At 44.8% G+C, this 19,661-nt stretch overlaps 1 protein-coding gene across 9 annotated transcripts in view; it reads left to right on the forward strand.

The window, feature by feature from the left end:
• Positions 1–19,661, forward strand: part of LOC135989662 (pre-mRNA-processing factor 39-like) — a 51,992-nt gene that overhangs the window by 27,160 nt on the left and 5,171 nt on the right. For 4 of the 9 annotated variants that reach the window (XM_065636652.1, XM_065636654.1, XM_065636653.1 and 1 more), the window contains 7 exons: positions 2,950–3,108; positions 3,920–4,046; positions 4,298–4,416; positions 5,879–6,068; positions 6,998–7,217; positions 7,674–7,760; positions 8,861–9,615. In XM_065636652.1, coding sequence (XP_065492724.1) covers positions 2,950–3,108; positions 3,920–4,046; positions 4,298–4,416; positions 5,879–6,068; positions 6,998–7,217; positions 7,674–7,760; positions 8,861–9,114 — 1,156 coding nt within the window. In that variant the 3' untranslated portion in view covers positions 9,115–9,615. Of the gene's footprint in view, positions 1–2,949; positions 3,109–3,919; positions 4,047–4,297; positions 4,417–5,878; positions 6,069–6,997; positions 7,218–7,673; positions 7,761–8,860; positions 10,855–13,008; positions 13,373–13,645; positions 13,772–13,945; positions 14,283–14,409; positions 14,529–15,251; positions 15,420–16,199; positions 16,366–16,990; positions 17,099–19,044; positions 19,210–19,524; positions 19,652–19,661 lie in introns of those variants that run through there. The other 5 variants (XM_065636660.1, XM_065636662.1, XM_065636656.1 and 2 more) reach the window with 5 other exon arrangements.

Consider the following 19,661-nt stretch of genomic DNA (forward strand, 5'->3'; position numbering starts at 1 on the left):
ATGTTTGCTGGCATAGAAGTAAAATGTGCCCTCTCTGTTTCTTTCTGTACATTATGGAAAAAGTTGGCTGTTGATTTTTGGAGCTTGGTCTATTTTCCGGTCACTTTGCAAGACTTTAGTAATTATATTCTCTGTCAGTATAGCATTCTTAGGAAACCGCTATTTTGTTTTGCCTAGTAAAGCTCACGCAGCATTCTTGTTTTCCGTTTGCTCTGCAATCCAATGCCTGTCTTTTTCAGTTCTTCAGCACTGCATTTTATTGAGAAAGATGATTTATAACTTACGATTCACTAGCTGCAACTATCTTGACTGATTTCGTGTTCTTTTCTAGACTTAGCTGGTTAACAGTCTCTTTTGTCTGCGTTTTGGTTGCCTTACAGCAGTGGTGGCCTTTATTTTCTTGAGTACCTCGAACATGACATGCTTTGGTTCCTGGTGCATGGTTTGACTCTAACCTGTAGCTCAGCTCACTGTAGTAGAAGTTACATTCCTTTCTTTCACTTCCCTGTTAAATATCTTGCTCTTTTATCTCCTCGTTCACGGTAACAGCAATACTTACGCTATTAGGCAGCCCAGTACATTAGAGATATAGACCTACTTAATCTCTATTTGTCATCACTTAGATGACATTTAATAGGCTACATTTCTCGTAGCCTATCCCTTCCATTAAATACTTCAGATTCTACATTATAAATCAATCTTTAAACTTTCAGCACAGCTACAAATCACAAGAGTTAGTCCTGATTCAAAGTGTTTCCTGTTTGGTTTCCTGGGAAGCTGGTTGTTGTGGAATAAATTGATTCTGTCTCCTGAAAGCCAATGAGAACCATCCTGCAATTACCTGAACTTTAAACTGAAAGGCAGATATCAGCCCTATGGTTTTAAATTATTTATGAAACGTGGCTGCATGTAGTTGTTTTGGTGAACTGAAGAGCAGCCGACAGTAACCGCACATGGCTTTAGTTCAGACGCCGTGTAACGTGGTCTGCGTCTGTTCTCCCGTCTTGTCCTCACAGATCCCTGGCCAAGCCACGCTCCTGATCATAACCAGCTAAATCTCATCTCCCCTTTGCAGGGGCAGGTTCAAACACACCGACTGTAAAGACTGACCCCTCCAATTTCTGAACTCAGATGTGTTTTCAGATACCTAAGGCATCAAAATGGTCTGAGCTGTGAGCCTGAGCGCAGCACGAGAGGCAGGGTTAATTTCTTCACTGCTCAAAGTACTTCAGTGCAAGCAGTGCCCGACCCGCGGAGCGCGGTGTGTTTGTACGGCGGGACCCTCAGCGGCACGGGGAGTTGCAGCTGCTCAGCTCTTGGCCTCAGGAAACTCTGTCCCTATTCCCAGCCAAGCCCGGGAAGCGCGTCCGGAGCTACATCCTCTCTGGAGGCTGTAACCGTGAATATAGAACTATCTTTCAGACTGGAAATTTGGGAGAAAAATGACACGTGCCTTCAATATGAAATTGAAAGCTTCTGTTTGACCCGACTGTGTAATTACTTCTACTGTAATACTTTCTAAATTTGGCTTATACCTTGAGTTGCTTGTATTCACCACAATTTCTGTATTCATGTTAACGAATATCATTTTCCCTACAATTCATAAGACCTTTTAAAATTTACCTATTTCGACCCATTTCAAGCCTGATGTGATCACAAGTATTAACACTTGCAACCCCGATTAGACACATATACTGATTCTTCATCAGCTACAAAATTGTTTTTGACTTTGCCAGCAAGAATAATTAGAAATCTTTTAGTTTCCTTTTGCGAGAGACCGCTCTAAAGATGCTGTGAATAGATGCTTGTTCCAGGAGCACGATTGCAGGGCTAGATCTGAAAGTGACTGCATTTCAGAAATTTTTTAAATCTTGTGTCTTATCTGTATGAGTTGTGTTTAATTCTAAGGTCTTATGTGCACACACAAAAAAAGGTCCAACTATCTGGCAGGAGCCAGAGCGGGTCTGTAGCTATTTCAGGAACAGCCGGGGCTGTATTCTGAGTTTATATGTTGCGGTTTAAGCAGACCTGGTTAGCTGGTTTACGCTGGGGGTTCATGTCCAGCTCTGCTGGGAGCCTCTGCTGTGCTTTACCAACCCAACTGCTTTCCTCAGCTCTCTCCTTTAATCCTGTGCTTCCCTATGAGCAATGAGCCACGCAAATGTCTCATTCACTGTGCAGTGAAGCTGTCCTCAAAGTACGGGTTTTAACCCAAAGATAAGAATAAAATCGGAAAAGTTTGAATTTGCATAATTGTGTACAACTTTGGAAAAATGTGGGAGCAGCAGGTACAGCAGAATTTATAGGCAAGGTTAGGTTGACGCACGAGTTTGAAATCTAATTCCAGCTTTTCTGCCATTTCCATCAGCATAGGTGTTTAACGGCCTCTGTTTTGTAGAAAATATAGTTCCGCAAGATTTTTAGAAGTCAATAGAATACTGCTTTGTTTAATTTTAAATTTATATAAAATACACAAAATGCGTTTCTGAGCACAAGGACTAGTTTTTCATAAAGTTGATGGAAAGAACACATAGTAGTGTGCTTCCTAAAATATTTTACAATGATTTTAAGGAAAACTAGAAATTAAATTCTAACAAAAGAAAATGACTTGTTTTATTAATCTAAAAGCTGCAATTAGAGTTTGAGACTGACTTGAAACAAAAAAGATACAAGTTTTCTTTTTTCATTCTACATTCCTGTCGTTTGGGATGTCAAATGAATGAAATGACATTTAATCCAATGCGTTATCCTTTTAAATGAAGTTAATTGTCTTTGCTCCACAATGTCTTTTGTATGCAGCCAGAATAAGTATCTGCACATCAGCAGTATCGTGGTTGTAGGTTATGCTAAAGATGACGAAAGAGAGCTTGTGTACTGCATTGGGTAGAGCACGGAAGTGCAACTGTTGGGCTCCCGTGGTTCCTTACTCAGCAGCTGTGTTTTCTGCAGCCACCTGCACTCGGCGGTGAGGAGATGCACAGCCCAGCACCTCGCAGACATCGTGGAGTGTATGGGACCGGAGCGCGTTCTGGCTGGAACCAAAGCTGGCGCCGATCGGATTTTACCTGCAATAGCCAGGTTTGCACAGGATAGTTCACAGCAAACGAGGTTAGTGGAGTCATAGAATCGTTTTGGTTGGAAAAGACCCTCAACATCATGATGTCCAACTGTTCCCCCAGCCCTGGCATTGCCCCATGTCCTGAGAACCTCATCTCCATCTGTCCAACCCCTCCAGGGATGGTGACTCCAGCACTGCCCTGGGCAGCCTGTTCCAATGCCCCACAGCCCTTTGGGGAAGAAATTGTTCCTCAGATCCAACCTCAACCTCCCCTGGTGCAACCTGAGGTTGCTAGTTAAGATAAGCACATTGCAGGTGGCTGAAACCTCTGCTCAGCTCAGTGTGTTCCTCTGCAGGGACAGAGTAGAACCATGGAATCATTTCGGTTGGAAAACACCCTTAAGATGTTTGAGTCCAAGTGTTAACTGGCAAGGCTGTTAGGACAGCAGAGGTGGCAGGAGTTACCCCGTGCGGGCTGCAGCCTGCCCACCCTGGCTGAGGAAGAGGAGGGGCCCCAAGGACACGGGTTAGTGACAGGGCTGGGTTAACGGTTGGACGAAGGGAATGCGGGCACCGAAGGGAATGCAGGCACCGGCTCCTCGCTGTCTGACTGACGGCGCGGGCCCAGCCTACTTAAAGACCGCTGGAATGGAAGACTCTTCTCATTAATTTGCTGGGTTGTTGATTAAATAGTGGTTGTTGAACATAGTTTGTGGGAGGATGAAAAGGGTGCCCGGTTACACAAACACATAACAGTCTTCCTGCGCTTTCATGTTTTGGAATTGCACACCTATAATTATCAAGAGTTGCAAAGCAAAGCCGTGTTTATGGGTGTGTGTGTTGTGGCCTGTTCCTCTGCAGATATTACGGTCGAAAGATGCTCTTCAGTATGATGACTCATCCTGATTTTGACAAAACACTTGAAAAGTATGTGCCACCCAAGGATTTGCCTTACATTAAGGAATCAGTTAGCAATCTGCGTGAAAAGGTACGTGGAAAAGCTCTTATCGGCTGAGAAACGTAAACTTGTGGCTGTGAAGTGTAGCCAGTGAATGTACAGGGCACGGGAGGGGTGTGTTCAGAGGAAATGGAGCGAGTGCAGCATGGCAAGGCGCTGAGCTGCCTTTCCTCCTCGCAGAGCCAACGGACCTTGCGTGGGTGTCAGATTTGCTTGTACAGGGTCTGCAGCAATGCAGAACTGTGCCAGCTGTGTTCGTTAACAGCTTTGCCTTTGTGCAGGGGCTGGGGGAGATGCCATTAGATACACCCTCAGCAAAAGGAAGACGTTCCCAGACTAGTAGTGTTGGACATTCGAGGTCGTCGTCGACTTCCCGAGATGCGCTCAACACGACTGACAGGTAACGGGCTGCAGTGTCTTACCTGTTAGTGACATGGCCTCCAGGTAACAGCCTCACCAGGGCAAGACAGCATAGAAACAGTCACAACAGGGTTGTGAAAATTAAACGTGCCTGAAGGAAAAGGAAAAACTTGACATGTCCCAGATGAGCTCTTTCAAATAGGGTAATTGGTCAAATTAAAATGGCTTTGTGCATTTTGGAATCAGGTTGTTTAGTGACTGCTTCTGAAAGTACACACAGAACACTTGGAATTCACCGTAGTGAATGTCCCCATCAGTTCAAGTTACTGCTGGTCAGCCTCTATAGAAAAATGTGCCTAGTAGTAGCTGCAGTACAAATTATCTATTTGTGCACTTACCTGCACTGTTTAGCTAGATCCTAACAGAGGATGCTGAGGTTTTAGAACATACTCTGTCCATTTTTAGTTTTCTGGTTTGGTCTTCTAATAGGTCTTTTATTGAACTGAAAAAGAAGACCCTCAAAATTTAAACCAAGCCAAAAAACTGCATCCAAGAACGTAGAGTTCATAGGGGCTGTGACGGCCTCCAGGTTGAAGAAAGTGTATCTGTTTAGGAACAGATTTCTGTAACATGCTCTCTGCTTTTCAAAATAATATCTAATTTCACGTTTGATGGTAAATTTTGCCTTGGCATTAAAACGTGTCTGCTTCTTTCAAAGAGGCGCTACTTACTGCATTATGCCAAAGACTCTTTGATTCAGGTACTTTAGCGGCCTGTGATGCAGCGGCAGGACGGGAGATTTTGGTGTCGCCTTTTGCTCTCACAGAGCTAATAGGCTGGAATTTGAAAATGCAGTAAAGATGCTTATTCCATTCTGCGTCAAAGACTTCTGTTCTCAGATTAGGAATGAGCTAGTGACTTTAGCTGGACTGCTCTGTAAACGCAGGGTATTATCTGGACAGAGGAGTGATTCCACAGATTTTTCAATTCTGTCCATGACTGTCTAATAAGATGAGATGCTGCAGAAAATTTGTCTCAAAATCCTCCATGGAGAGTGGTTGAATTTCCACCTCAGTACAGCATGTTGCTTCAGTGCCACCCAGACTGGGATCGGGGGTTTAAGTACTTTGAGAATAAAGAATTAAACTACAGTAACTTTCTTTTTGACACGCTGCTGTGAGGGAAGGTCCCAACTGTTGGTGGTGACAAGCGTGGCTGCTCTCGTGCAGGGACACGAAGCAGCGCAGGGCACCTGCCTGCTCGGGGCTGCTCTCTTGGGTATAAAAGCATTTAGAGCAGAATGGATATCGAGACTTGAGGAACAACAATTACTACTAGGTGGTTTTTTTGAAATCACCATGTTTGAAGTGAAAGTCCTTCTTCATCAGAAGATTTTCTGTTTATTTTGGATATTTGCACTTCCATGGAAAGAGAATGTGTGAGATGCTCCTGCTTCAGCTTGCATGTGTGTGTTCACTGAACGACTTTTTCCTTTCCAATAGAGAGGCCACAGAAGCCCGTGAAGTCACAAGAAAAACAGTTCCTCGTAATTCACTAGAAAATGAAGAATATGTTAAAGACATTATAGGCTTATTGAATGCAAAAGACTTCCGTGATCGAATAAATGGCATTAAGCAGCTGCTCTCAGATACAGAGAACAATCAAGGCTTTGTTGTTGTGAACATTGTGAAGGTAACTGTATGAGAACATTTTATTCCAAAGGTCTTTAAAGTTGTGTCACAAAGTTTTCTGATAAAACTCTTGGCTCCCTCTTTCAATACAAATGTCTGCTGAACAGGAAAAAATTGAGGAGCAGGTCAGGTACTCTCAAGGGGGAGATATTTAAGCTACAAAGGCAGAAAAGGAAGTAAATAGGAGGAAGAAGCTGAAAGTTTTCACTTAGGGATGGCATTTATTGAACTATTTCTGGAATACTGCACGTAGTTTTACATGCCACGGCTGAGTAAATATCAAAATACTGGAACGGGCCACAAAAAAAGGAGCAAGGATAAATCAAGATCTGAAAAACCGTCTCTGAAACACGGCTGCAAGCTCTGCCTGTTCTGTTTATCTAGGAGAAGATGAGGAAAGGTCTTTATTATGATAAACTGAAGTATCCCTTCTAAAAGGAAAGGAGAAAAATCCTATGATGAGTTCAAGAGTTGTAAACTACAGATGGATGTAATGGAAGCAAAACCAAGATTGTTCAGTGTCTTTGCTGTGGATCTATGAAATATTCTGTGAAACCTTGCAATATCTTAACCATGAATGTTTTTGTAATCTGTAAAACATTCTTTTTGCTAAATAGAGCTATGCCTTGCTAAAAATAGCTGTTTGCAGAAAATATTAGTCATACTGAGAGCTAGAGATGGCTAGTTCACCTCCGTTACATTGTAAAGGAGTGACTCGAATTCAGATGAGATACAGTTAAATAATACACAATCTAAAACTAGGAAATGTTGCTTTACCCACTAAAAAAAGAAATATCTCAGGTATTTGCATATCAGAGCCGTCTTTTGCTAAGATGGACAACTAAAGTGTAACAGTAAAGCAGGAGACATAATATCCAGCTCAGACACCCATTGCTAATTGACATGAATGCTGTTTGGATACTTTTTCAGATCTTCGATGCTTTCAAGTCTCGCTTACATGACTCGAACAGTAAAGTCAACCAGGCTGCGTTAGAGGCGATGCACAAGATGATTCCGCTGCTGAAAGACAATTTATCACCCATGATCAACATGTTGATCCCAGCCATGGTGGACAACAACCTCAACTCCAAAAATCCAGGGATTTATGAAGCTGCCACAAATGTTATTCAGGCTCTATGTCAACATTTAGGTAAGTAATTTACTCTCTCTTAATTCTGAACGCTGGTTGCTCAGGGCGGCTGTGGAGTCTCCGTCCTCGGAGATCTCCAAAGGTCCCTTCCCACCTCAGCCATCCTCTGTGGTTCTGTGTTCCGTGATCCAGAAGCCTGTGAATCTTAAACACGTCAAAGAACTAGATTCTTGCTGATTTGTGTATGCCACAACTATTTTCCTTCCTCCAGCATTTTGGCTTTGGAGCAGGACCTTAGTATTTTTGGTAAATGAATGTGCTACGTTCTACCAGATGCTAGGAGTTAGTTGTTAATAGTATCTTGTTATTCTTTCCTGCCCTTAAATATATCACTGTGTTTTTTGAGGTTAACATATCATAAGTAAGGCTCTTATTTATGTTTCCATACTGTGTTTATTTCCAGACTTTTTAGTTTTCTGTCTAAGAATTGTAATGTGTTTCGTTCCTTGCATTTAGACAACTATTTGCTCCTCCAGCCATTCTGCACAAAAGCCCAGTTTCTGAATGGAAAAGCAAAACAAGATATGACAGAAAAGCTTGCTGGTAAAGTGATGTTTTACTTTGCACGTTTGATTGTGTAGCATCCTAATTAGGCAAATTCATCACAGGATGGTAGTGGCTGTATATTGTCCCTTCTGTCACAGTACATCAGGGACATTAGTGATGCAGATTTCACCCCCTTCTAATGCAAATTGAAGCTATTGCTGACAAAAGATTATTATTATATAGTCAGAGGGAAGATGTATAAATACCTTCAGCTTATAATTTTAATATTCAGTCAGAGAGAATGAGTTTTGTTTTGTAATGAGTTTTGTGCTGTCAGTCGCTGAGGGGTTTGCAAGTTTTGGCATTTTAAGTGAACAAGGGACGTCTTTATGGGAAATACACTTGAACCAAACAGACACTAGTTGCCTGACTTTCAGAGTAGTTCTGTGTGTAGTACTGATGAAATTGAACTAAATATAATGGAAAGTCTGTTCTTGAAATGTTCCTAAATTGATGCTTTCTGAATGTGTTAATCACCAACCTTTAAACAGTTCATCTCTTGCTGGGATTTTTTGGAGTAGTTTGTATTACATTTCAAAAGAGTCCATTCTAGCAAAAAGGCAAACATTTGCAAATGAAATATTTAAATCATGACGTGATTCTCTGAGTAAGGAAAATGATTCATCTTTTATATATATATATTTATAGTATAAGTTTACTTTATTCCTTAAACTCAAACACCTACTGCATATTTCTGAGATAGCGGGGAGATCATAAAATATCAGATGTTACACAGCGCACTGTGAACAGTAAAGATCCTTAAGATAATCCTAACTAAACAAAATTTTTAAAAACCCTTTTCTTTTACTTGTTTAAATTTAATGGAAAAGTGTAATTATCAGCAGTACCAGTGCTGCTGTGTAAACTCTCGAGACACAATAAAAGGGGTGTTTGTAGGGAAGGCTGGATCTTTTATGTTGTATGCAACAACAGACAAGCTCTTGTGTATCGCAAACATTGCTTCGTTAGCTGCTTTGAGGAGATGATTTGACATGAAGTGCTTTTATAAACACCTCTCAAAGCCCAGGATCACTTCTGGATTGTACTGTGTAAGTAGTCTTCACGCACTGCTTGATGACCTGCTGTCGCTCCTGCAGATCTCGTTACGGAGCTATACCCGCGGAAGCCTTACGCTGTGGAGCAAAAAGTTCTCGTTGTCCTTTGGCACCTCCTGGGAAACATGACGAGCAGCGGCTCTTTGCCCGGAGCCGGAGGAAACATCCGCGCGGCCACAGCCAAGTTATCCAGGGCACTTTTTGCACAGATGGGCCCCAGTCTCTTAACTCACGCTGCGTCTCAGCCGCCGCACATCAGGAAGAGTTTAGAAGAACTTCTGGAGATGGCGACCTAAAAGAACAGTCTCTGCATGCGTGGAACTCGATCGGCTGGCAGTGCCAGTGTGTCCCCGGTGCGGGGCCGCTGCGGGCAGGGCTGGCAGAGCTCTGGGTGCGCTCCCGGTGCTGTCACCTGCCGGGGACACAGGACACGTCCCTTCTGCTCTGCACGTGTGTTCAGAGGCCCCCGCGCAGCTCCCTGTTTGTAGTGAATTAACACCCTCGCTGCATCGCCGTGTTTGACTTGTTGAGCCTTGCACTGGTCAGTGGAAGAGAATCACAGCAGTCACTGTACAGTACGACAGGGTTTTGTGTGGTTATTGCTGAAAAATATGTATTTTTTTAACGCACTAATGCATTGTGCAGTGTTACTCGCTGTGCCCGCTGTCCGTTCGCTGTCCGCACGGACATGCAACCGGCAGCTCCGCCTGAGGGAACCGGCCCCAACCCTCCCTGGCAGCGCCGGTGAAGCCACCACCTCACCCCCCGCCGGTACTGTACGCGTTTTACACAGGAACCTAAGGCGAATAAACAGATTTATTTCTGTAGCGCTGCGGCTGCCGCCTCCGTCTCTGGGAGGAAGGAGGTGTAAGTTGGGGAATGACCTGTTAGAGAGCAGTGTAGGGGAAAGGGACCTGGGGGTCCTGGGGACAGCAGGGTGACCATGAGCCAGCACTGGGCCCTTGTGGCCAGGAAGGCCAATGGGACCTGGGGGGGATTAGAAGGGGGTGGTCAATAGGTCAGAGAGGTTCTCCTGCCCCTCTACTCTGCCTTTGAAAAAAGGGTTTAGTTCAGATACTGTCAGGATATACTTGGGGAACATATATAATGTATACAACCATAGCACCCTGAGAATGCCCAATCTGGGAAGCTAAGCAGGGTCGGGCCTGGTTAGTGCTTGGATGGGTGACCAGCTGGGAATATCGGGTGCTGTGGGCTGAGCCAGCACTGGGCCCTTGTGGCCAGGAGGGCCAATGGCACCTGGGGGGGATTAAAAAGGGGGTGGTCAGTAGGTCAGAGAGGTTCTCCTGCCCCTCTGCTCTGCCCTGGTGAGACCTCATCTGGAATATCGTGTCCAGTTCTGGGCCCCTCAGCTCCAGCAGGACAGGGAACTGCTGGAGAGAGTCCAGCGCAGCCACGAAGATGCTGCAGGGAGTGGAGCATCTCCCATGTGAGGAAAGGCTGAGGAGCTGGGGCTCTGAGCTGGAGAAGAGGAGACTGAGGGCTGACTCATTCATGGGGATCAATATGGAAAGGGGCAGTGTCAGGAGGATGGAGCCAGGCTCTTCTGGGTGACAACCAGTGATAGGACAAGGGGCAATGGGTGCAAACTGGAACACAGGAGGTTCCACTTAAATTTGAGAAGAAACTTGTTCCCGGTGAGGGTGCCAGAGCCTGGCCCAGGCTGCCAAGGGAGGTTGTGGAGTCTCCTTCTCTGCAGACATTCCAACCCGCCTGGACACCTTCCTGGGTAACCTCGTCCGGGCGTTCCTGCTCCGGGGGGCTGCACTGGGTGAGCTCCCGAGGTCCCTCCCGACCCCTCACATTCCGGGATCCTGTGGGGCGGGAGCGCGCGGCGCCATTTCAGGGGGGAGGGGGAGCGCGGCCCGCGTGCGCGGCGGGGCGGGGCGCATGCGCGGGCGGGGCGGGGCGCATGCGCAGTGCGGGGCGCGCAGGCGCCGTCCGCTCTTCCTGGGCCCAGCGGCGGCGGCGGCGGCGGCGGCGGGAGGCGCGGGCGGCGGCAGCGGCCCCGGCAGGTACCGGGGCGGGCAGGGCCGGGGGCGCGGGGGCAGCGGGGGCTGAGGCGGCCGGGGGGCTCGGCCGGGCCAGCTGCGGCGGCGGGCCTGAGGGGAGGACGCGGCGCGGCCGGGGCCTCCGCCGGCCCTGGCAGCCGCCCCGCAGCCGCTGTCCGGCCGGCGGTTACCGGGCACCGCGGGAAGCGGCCTGCCCGCGGCTTGCGCTTGCCGGAGCACGTTTTGTGCGTTTTTACTGTGTTTTGGGCACTAGCACGCGACTCGTGGGGCAGCCGGCGCGGCGGGGCCCGGAGCTCCGCGCTGCTCCTCTCCCGTCCGTCAACGCCGCTGCTGTGTGGAATACGCGGTTAACCGGCACAGGCTGAGTGGTATACGTTGGTGCAAAGGTCATAAACTTTCGCATGTATAGAAAGAATTGTATTCGCTTTCTCAATCTTTAGGTCTGTAAACATCCATTCAACTACTTTTTTCAGGTGTTTGGGCTGCTGTTTGCATGACGTAGCCCTCTTATTATCTTTTGTAATCTTTACAGAGGTACGGAATGCCAGCAGCTGTTTTAATGATGCATATATTCTCTGGTAAAGGCGGTGATGCTGCTTGCTGAACTTACAGAGCATGTTTATTCTTAGAATCAGTATTGGAGACACATCTCTGACACTCAGTAAAGAAACTGTCTTTTGATTCAGGCTTTCAGGAGTGGCCCAGGCTGTGGGGGAGAACTGGTCGTTAACGAAGGAAACTGCTCATCTTGCTCAAGCGTCCTCTTTTCCCATAGAGCAAAAGCCATATAATGCTCTGTGTAGTCGCATCGTCTTCGTGTGACTCTTAAATGGCGTGAACTGTTCATTTTTATGAATAGTTACCATATAAGGTTAAAAATTATGAATTCTTTACCTTAAAGAAGTTGTATTGATATGATCGCCAGATGATGTATACAATGGAGAATAGAAATACTTACTTTTGAAAAGCAGTTATTGGATACTTGCAGCGCAGGCCATGTGGACTTTTTGGCATTACTCCACTGTTACTTGGCTTCCTGAACTCCCAGGAAAACATGAACTGTTATCTCGCGCATTGAAGCTGCCACATATTTGTCCTTTCTGTCAGTAATTTTTTCGCCACTATAACATTGCTGGCTTATCGATGTATTTGTTGGAGTGAAAGCAAGCGGTCTGTTTGTTCTCTTGTCAGGCTTTCAGGAGGAAAAGATTCTGGAGATAGAGTGGGGTGGGGACTTCTTAAATGCAAAACTTATTTGCGGTTATCTCCTCTGAGGAGAACTGAAGGGAAGTAGGAGCGGCAGCTGCTGCAGGGCGTGAGGATGATGGTCTCACACTGTTCTTCATCCAGCTAGAGCTATCGTGTTCTGCATACGTGTCGCATTTCCTAGGATCCCTCCACCCTTAGGACGTAGCCTGGAGGTGGAGAAGGTGATGGCTGAGCAGCACCCAGCCCAGCTAGGCTGGACTCAGCCGCACTAGGCTGGACCAGCATTCAGAGTAGGGTGGGGCTGGGCCTGGGCAGCAGCGTTTGGCAGGAGATCAAGCTGAAGAGCAGGAGGAAGATGAAGCCTGTCCTGAGGGGCAGGAGGAACCTGTGTGTGGAACCACTGGCTGATGTGAGGGGAACCTTTTTTGTGGCCATTTGGTGCCACTTAGTTTAGACAAACATCATAATTGGTATGGACTGAGTCTAGTGCTGATAGGAATTCTCTTCTTTGCAAAGTTATCACCTAAGCCAGTTTAGCTGGGTGTTGAGGGGATGTTTTAATGTGTATTTATTCTGCAAAGAGGTTTGTCATTTGCGCTAAGTAGGAGAATTAAATAAATTTGAACATAATTCATTATTTGGAATAAACTTCCGCTAGATCATACAGGAAAACTGTATTGGTTCACTTTTATACCTCACTAGCTACTTGTGATCGCTCACTTTTTAGAAAAAACACAGTGATTTGTAAGTGCAGATGTTAAAATGTATGACTGCTATTACAGTTTTCTAAGTTGTGAATAAGGCTCCTGTGTGAAGCAGATTTAATTGAAGGTTCGTGGTGAAATACATGGATATCTGGAGTATTTGGGAGGCTCTTGGCTGATAATTCACAGCCAAGTTCTACTTGAATCCTCGCTGCATGAATACTGAATCCTCTTATTTCCGCAGGATCTGGTTCTACACCACAGCAGTAACCTGCGCTATGGAGAACTCAGATAATGCAGAGGAAGAGAAGCCGACTGTCAGCAACGAGAGCACGGACAATGGCGCCGAAACAGCGACAGAAGAACAGCATATGGACTTCAGTACAGAAATTATGAGTGTGACTGAGATGGAACAATCACCTGATAGTTCCCCTGGCCTGAATGAGGAGAACATAGAGGAGAGTGAAATTCCAAATATTGAAAGTTTACAGACAACAGATATTGAGGCTGGCTTCCCTCCAGATTTTGACAAGTTCTGGAAAGTAGTAGATGACAATCCCCAGGATTTCACAGGATGGGTATATCTGCTGCAGTATGTGGAGCAGGAGGTTAGTACATGGCTCCTTTGTCCTTAGCCTCCCAGAAAGAAACGAAGAAAACCAAACCAAGTCATGGTTATTCCAGTGACAAACCTTGAACTGCATGTCAGGCTTTCACAGATACTGTTTGGAGACAGTTGCCTTTGCCAGTGTCATCAGCAGAGATCACAAAATACAACCAATCCTTTAAAAGACAATATTAAAACAATAATAGTTTTTGAAATAATGTGAGGAGTTTTTTTAAGGAAAGGATTAATTTCTTTTATTGTGTATTTCTTGCAGAACCACTTACCAGCTGCCAGGAAAGCATTTGACAGGTTTTTCACGCACTATCCATATTGCTATGGGTATTGGAAAAAGTATGCAGACCTTGAAAAGCGCCACGACAACGTTAAGCAGTCCGATGAGGTATGTAGGGAGCTGGGCACAGCTTTGCCTTGGCCCGGTTAGCCAAATAATGACCAACCTCCCGCGAGTCATTTGGCTGCCAGTACCTGCCGTGTACGGCCAGGTTTGTAGGGATTTTGTTTGCACTTGTCACGTCTGTGGCATTTGTAGCTAATGTTTTTTCTCTTTGTTGGCAGGTGCGTTAAACCTCTACAGTTTGTCAAGCTTTGCAGTGCAAGCCTCTGTATTACACTGCAGCTTAACAAGTAGGGCAGGGCTTTTCTGTCACTTACATTTATTACTCATTTTCAAAGCAATATAGTTGGTTTGCTGGTCACAATTGCTACATCTTATTGCATTTTTGGTCAGACGCTGTCAATGATGCTCTAATGGGTCTGTGCCCTATGGTCTGTACCCCAAAGCCTGCCCACACAACCTGGTCAGAATGCAGGGACCGCTGCGCTTTGAAGATCAAGACTCTGCACGTGGAGATCAGAACATTGCCATGTTCTATCCAACCTCCACCCAAATGGTAATGGTAGATTATTTAAACAAAATTCCAGTAATTAGTATTTCTAAGGTTCACCGGACAACACAGTGTTGCCTCTCTCTTAGGACACCAGTAAGTATTTGAAGTACAGTTCCCGTTCTCTTCATAGGTTTATCGCAGAGGGCTTCAGGCAATTCCTCTTAGTGTCGATCTTTGGATACATTATATAAACTTCTTAAAGGAGACCTTGGACCCCACTGATCCTGAAACTAACAGCACTATTCGGGGGTAAGTTGAAAGCAGACTCAGTGATACGAGAAGCCCGTACACGCAGTTCCGTAGCGCTGTAATCAGGTTAGTACGCTGAAGCTAAGGGGCAAGCTGATAGCAGCCCGCAGGTGCCTTCAGGATTTTTAGGGGATGATGGAAACAGATTCCATGAGAAGGGATGGAGACCTTTAGACTAGACCTTAGGTGATACTTAGTGCAGCACTGGAAGAGGTTTCTCATAGAAGTTTTTGGAATTTAATTCCTTAGACATTTTTGGAGTATGGCTAGAATGTGTTCCACCTCATCTGTTACTGGCAGAGGTCCTGCTTAGAGTAAGAGGTTGGACTAAAGCTTGACCCAAAACCTTAGCTGAACTAGCGTCTAGGTGCATGATTGATGTATAGCTTTGGCGTGTGGAACTGCTGAAGTAGTGGGTTTGGAATCTTTACGAAATATAAGTTGTAAAGATTTTGTATTTTCTTAAGATCTTGAGTTCCTGTTGCCTTTGTTTGTTCTGTTGTGGTAGAGCTGGAGGGAAAAAAAATGAATGTGAACCTTGTAAAATTCTAGAGATCTTGATACAGATACCTGGAAAATACCTTGAAGAATTTAAATAATGAATATAAGTGTGGTTGTGAGTAAATGAGGATGCTCAATCTTTAGATAAATAAGAGCCAGAACTTTTCTTCCTTGTTCTGTCACCACATCCAGAAACAACTGTCAAATTGTTTCATTTTTCAGAGCTTATGAACATGCAGTCTTAGCTGCGGGGACAGATTTCCGTTCTGACAGGCTATGGGAAATGTATATAAACTGGGAAAGCGAACAGGGAAACCTGAGGGAAGTCACGTCCATATACGACCGCATCCTTGGGATTCCAACACAACTCTACAGTCACCATTTCCAGAGGTAAGGAGAAAACAAAGGTTAGTTAACACTATGAGTTTCTTGAGCGCTCACTAACCTACTGCTGTGTGAAAATGTTCGCTCAGAGCAAGAACTTGAATTAGTTACTGAATTTTATATACTGATTTACTTATTTGTGCACTCGTAGAGTTTGATTGTTTTAAAGTACTCATACACATCGCAGGAATTTGGTTTTAGATAAATTCACAAATTCTGCTGTGGAATAAAGGAAGGCCTCGGAATTGTGGGGAAGAAGAGAGGATGTCTTTGAAAAATCAGAATGAGAAGTTTTGAACTTCAGTTCCTCATGCAGTGCTCATGTGTGGTGAAACATTTAATTGACTAAAGAGAAGTACTTGGCTGAGTTTTAGGTAGTAGAATTCTGCATTAATATGGAGAGGTTAAGACAGAGCTGGAAACCTTAGTTAAATTCGGCACCAATCTTCCCCGTAATTTCTACAGATCTTTAGGTTTTGAAAGTGAAGTGTATTCCTCTAAAACCAATCTTGTCCCGTGCCATCACTTTTACATGGCAAGTGGGCTGTCTTTGTCACTGAAGTTCATCCTCCTTTCATTTCTCTTTGAAATGTGAAGCTTTTCAAGTCTGGAGGATGGTAGAAGTTGCTTTTTGTCTGTGTTTTGTCAGAAGCCGCATCCTCAGTGTTGCTCTAGATCAACAGAGTAATGCAGAACCCTACTAGGATTTATGACTGTGCTTGGTTATGCAGAATATTGCAACAGAAATCATCGAATTTATGTTGACTTGTTTCTGCCTATCCTTAGGTTTAAAGAACATATACAGAACAACTTGCCTCGAGACTTCCTGACCACGGAGCAGTTTGTTCAGCTGCGCAGGGAACTGGCGTCTGTGAACGGCCATAGTGGGGAGGACGCGCAACCTGCAGACGACCTGCCCTCGGGGACCGAGGAGATCACCGACCCTGCCAAGGTACACTCGCACAGGGGGGTCAGGGCCGGTTCTGGCCCTTGCGGCTGAAACACAAGTTTATTTGCGGACAGCTTTGTCTGTAGCTGAGGTGTTCCTGTAGTTCTCTTGCACGTCATTGCTGTTTGGCTCATGTGATAACAGCCTTTGTCTCCAGAACACACCTTTCCAGTGTTTTCGTAGGCATTAAAGAAATGGAGCTAAAAAATGAAGGAAGTGATGTGCAAAACTTTAGGAATGAATATCAATAATTCCAGGTTAAAGATTAGGAACTGTGGTCTAAAAAAGCTCTTCATCAGCAATGGTCTGTGCGGGTTTGTGGCCATCAAAGGCCTAAGAAAACTCTGAAAATGTACATGGACTGAAACCAAGTTTGACTTGGATCCAAATTCATCTTTAATCTCAAATCATCTTTAGCATAAGCGCATGATGATAGAAAACCAGCTCAGTGGGGTTGTGCTAAGGGCCAAGGCGCCTTCAGGGCAGTGTCCATCCCCTGGCTGTTCAGGATCATGTTTAATGCATCTCTGATACTTCTAACTTACGCATATTGCTGTCCTTGTAAAATGCATTTACAAAGATGATACGGTGTCTACGTGTGTTACATTGTTTAAAATTCTGTTTTTAGCTAGTCACTGAGGTAGAAAACATGAGGCACAGAATCATTGAGATTCATCAGGAGATCTTTAACCACAACGAACATGAAGTCAGTAAGAGGTGGACGTTTGAAGAAGCGGTAAGTGCATTTTTTTTTCTGTGTAAGGCAGCGTGCGCAAAAGGTTTAAACATAAGACTGGGAGCTCGGAATTTCGAGTAATAGTTAAGACTTACAGTTTAAACTCTTATGGGGCTTTGAACAAAAATCAGGTTTCAGTTGTCTGTCATTTTTCTTGTGGAAAAGGCAACTTGTGAGGTTAGCTCTGTCATCTGACAATTTAAAAACCTGTAAGCAGTATTTGGAGAAGCAAGATGATGTATTGTTTGCTAAGCAGTCTTTAAATATACATGTACGAAATTCTATGTCTGTCACTACCGCCTCATGCGTCTGGGCTGTTGCAAAGTAATAAGGGGATGAAGGTAATTCCAATGGAAAAGGTAAGCCTATGCTAAAAGGAGAATGAGATTTCTATGGTTTTGTATTTTAACATTACACTTTCAAGCCTGAAATCAGTTAACTTCCGTTTTCCAAAAGTAACCATCACAATATGCAGCTCCTATGTGTAATGTATTAAAAGTAATTAAACAAACTAATAATTTGATTACTGCAAATGTGGAACTTTTTCTGCTTTTGAAAAAACAGCCTGATTTTTTTAAATTCTCAGTCGTCGTCTTTTTCCTGGCAAATATTGTATTGCATAACCTGGTTCTTGTTTTAAATTCACTTTGTTTTTGAAAAGTACATGGAAAATCTGTCCCAGCTGTTTGACACAGACTCCTTAGCGGGTTACGTGATGTCAGCACTGTCATGTTGCCTTATTGCGCTTTGTTAGACTGGGCCAGATACCTTACAAGCCAGAGGAACTCGGCAGGATGGTTTGTAGGCAGTCCTGGAGCAGAGTACAGGCTCACTGGGCATGTTACCCGTTGTGTCTGCAAATTACTTAAACTTGGGAGAATGCTGAAGCTGCGGGCACGCTGCAGGAAATGTGTCAGGAACAGGGTGTCTTCCCCTGCTCCTGGCCAAGGTCAGTTCTTCTGCTACCAGGAGAGCCGATCCACTCTGTAGATACCAGCAGGCTGGATCTGTGAGGAGCTTGAAATATAAAGTTAAACCTGTCTTTATAACGGGCAGAAACTGGGGAGATGGGCAACAGTGAAGGAAACCGCTTAGACCTGTTTTACTGTTATTTGAACAGGATCAAGGTACCTGTGAATTTGTCCAAGTGGAAAAAGTTTGGGGTTCCATAGTAGGGTTCAGCGAGGAGCAGGAAGGGGGTGATTTGCATTAAATTTCAGGTGGCCTTGAAGAATCGAATGTTACTCCTTAATTATTGTAAGTTCTTTATCAATTTGTATGGATGTCTCTGAGATGGAATTGCAGTACAGGAGAGGAATGATCAGGTAAAATTAAAGACGAACAGTGAGAAAGCGAAAGCTCTCTGGAAGGATGCTTTGCTTTTAGTTCAATGTTTGAATTTCCTCTGCTGAGCTCCGTCCCAGCCAGCTCCTCTTCTATTCCGCAGTGACAATGCGATTGTGCTAGCTCTTGGAAACACCAGCTTAATGTGGATATTTAATAGGAAGTTCAACTCGATACTTTGTTTTCCCTTGCTGTGATTCTCAGCCAAATGTTGGATTTAACTGGTAGGACGTGCTAGTCCAGCAGTCAGTACTGGCTGGATGTACGTGTGTGGGCAACATCCGTTGCTGTTCCTGATGTCGTTACATCGTGACCGCAGGTTTGCAAGGGAGAAACTGCATTGATTCCTCCTCAGCTTCTGTAAACACTTGTGCTCTCAAGTAACTTTGCAGAAAAGCGAGTCACTAGCCCAGAATGTGACTGTAACTTCTCCCGGTCGATAGTTGGGTAACCCCAGCAGACTTGAATAGATAATGATGGATCGTTCTGAAGTCCCGTTTCTTTAAATGGAATTATTTGGATGGTGTGTGGCACTTTGTTTTGTTGAAGCACCTTGGTGGTAGGCTCATGAGTCACCAGTGGCCATCCTGTGACTCTTGCAGATAAAGAGGCCTTACTTTCACGTCAAACCTCTGGAGAAAATTCAGCTGAAAAACTGGAAAGAGTACTTAGAGTTTGAGATAGAGAACGGCACTCATGAGCGAGTTGTGGTCCTCTTTGAAAGATGTGTTATTTCATGTGCCCTCTATGAGGACTTCTGGATCAAGGTAAGGGAAGCGCTTTACCACCCATCTCCTACCGATTGCATACCTTGACCTAGTGACTAACCGTTGTACTCTTGTGGAACGTTGTTCATATATAACTATATCTGTTGCATTAGGAGATGGTCTGCTTGCAACCAGATTTGACTGCTGCATATGCCAACTTCGTTGCCTCTCTACGTCCTTCCTTACAGAAACTAGTCTAGTGGTTCAATAAAGGTGCTGAATGGGTTTAAACAAAAGAATTTTATCGTTCTGTCCTGGTTTTAAAGACAAATACAAGCTTTACATTTTCTGTCTCTGCTCTGTTTTCGACTGTAGTATGCCAAATACATGGAGAACCACAGTATTGAGGGAGTGCGGCACGTCTACAGCAGGGCTTGCACAATCCACCTCCCCAAGAAGCCCATGGTGCACATGCTGTGGGCGGCCTTTGAGGAGCAGCAGGGTAAGAGCTT

This window comes from Caloenas nicobarica, chromosome 5, assembly GCF_036013445.1.
Source record: "Caloenas nicobarica isolate bCalNic1 chromosome 5, bCalNic1.hap1, whole genome shotgun sequence".
NCBI lineage: Eukaryota > Metazoa > Chordata > Aves > Columbiformes > Columbidae > Caloenas > Caloenas nicobarica.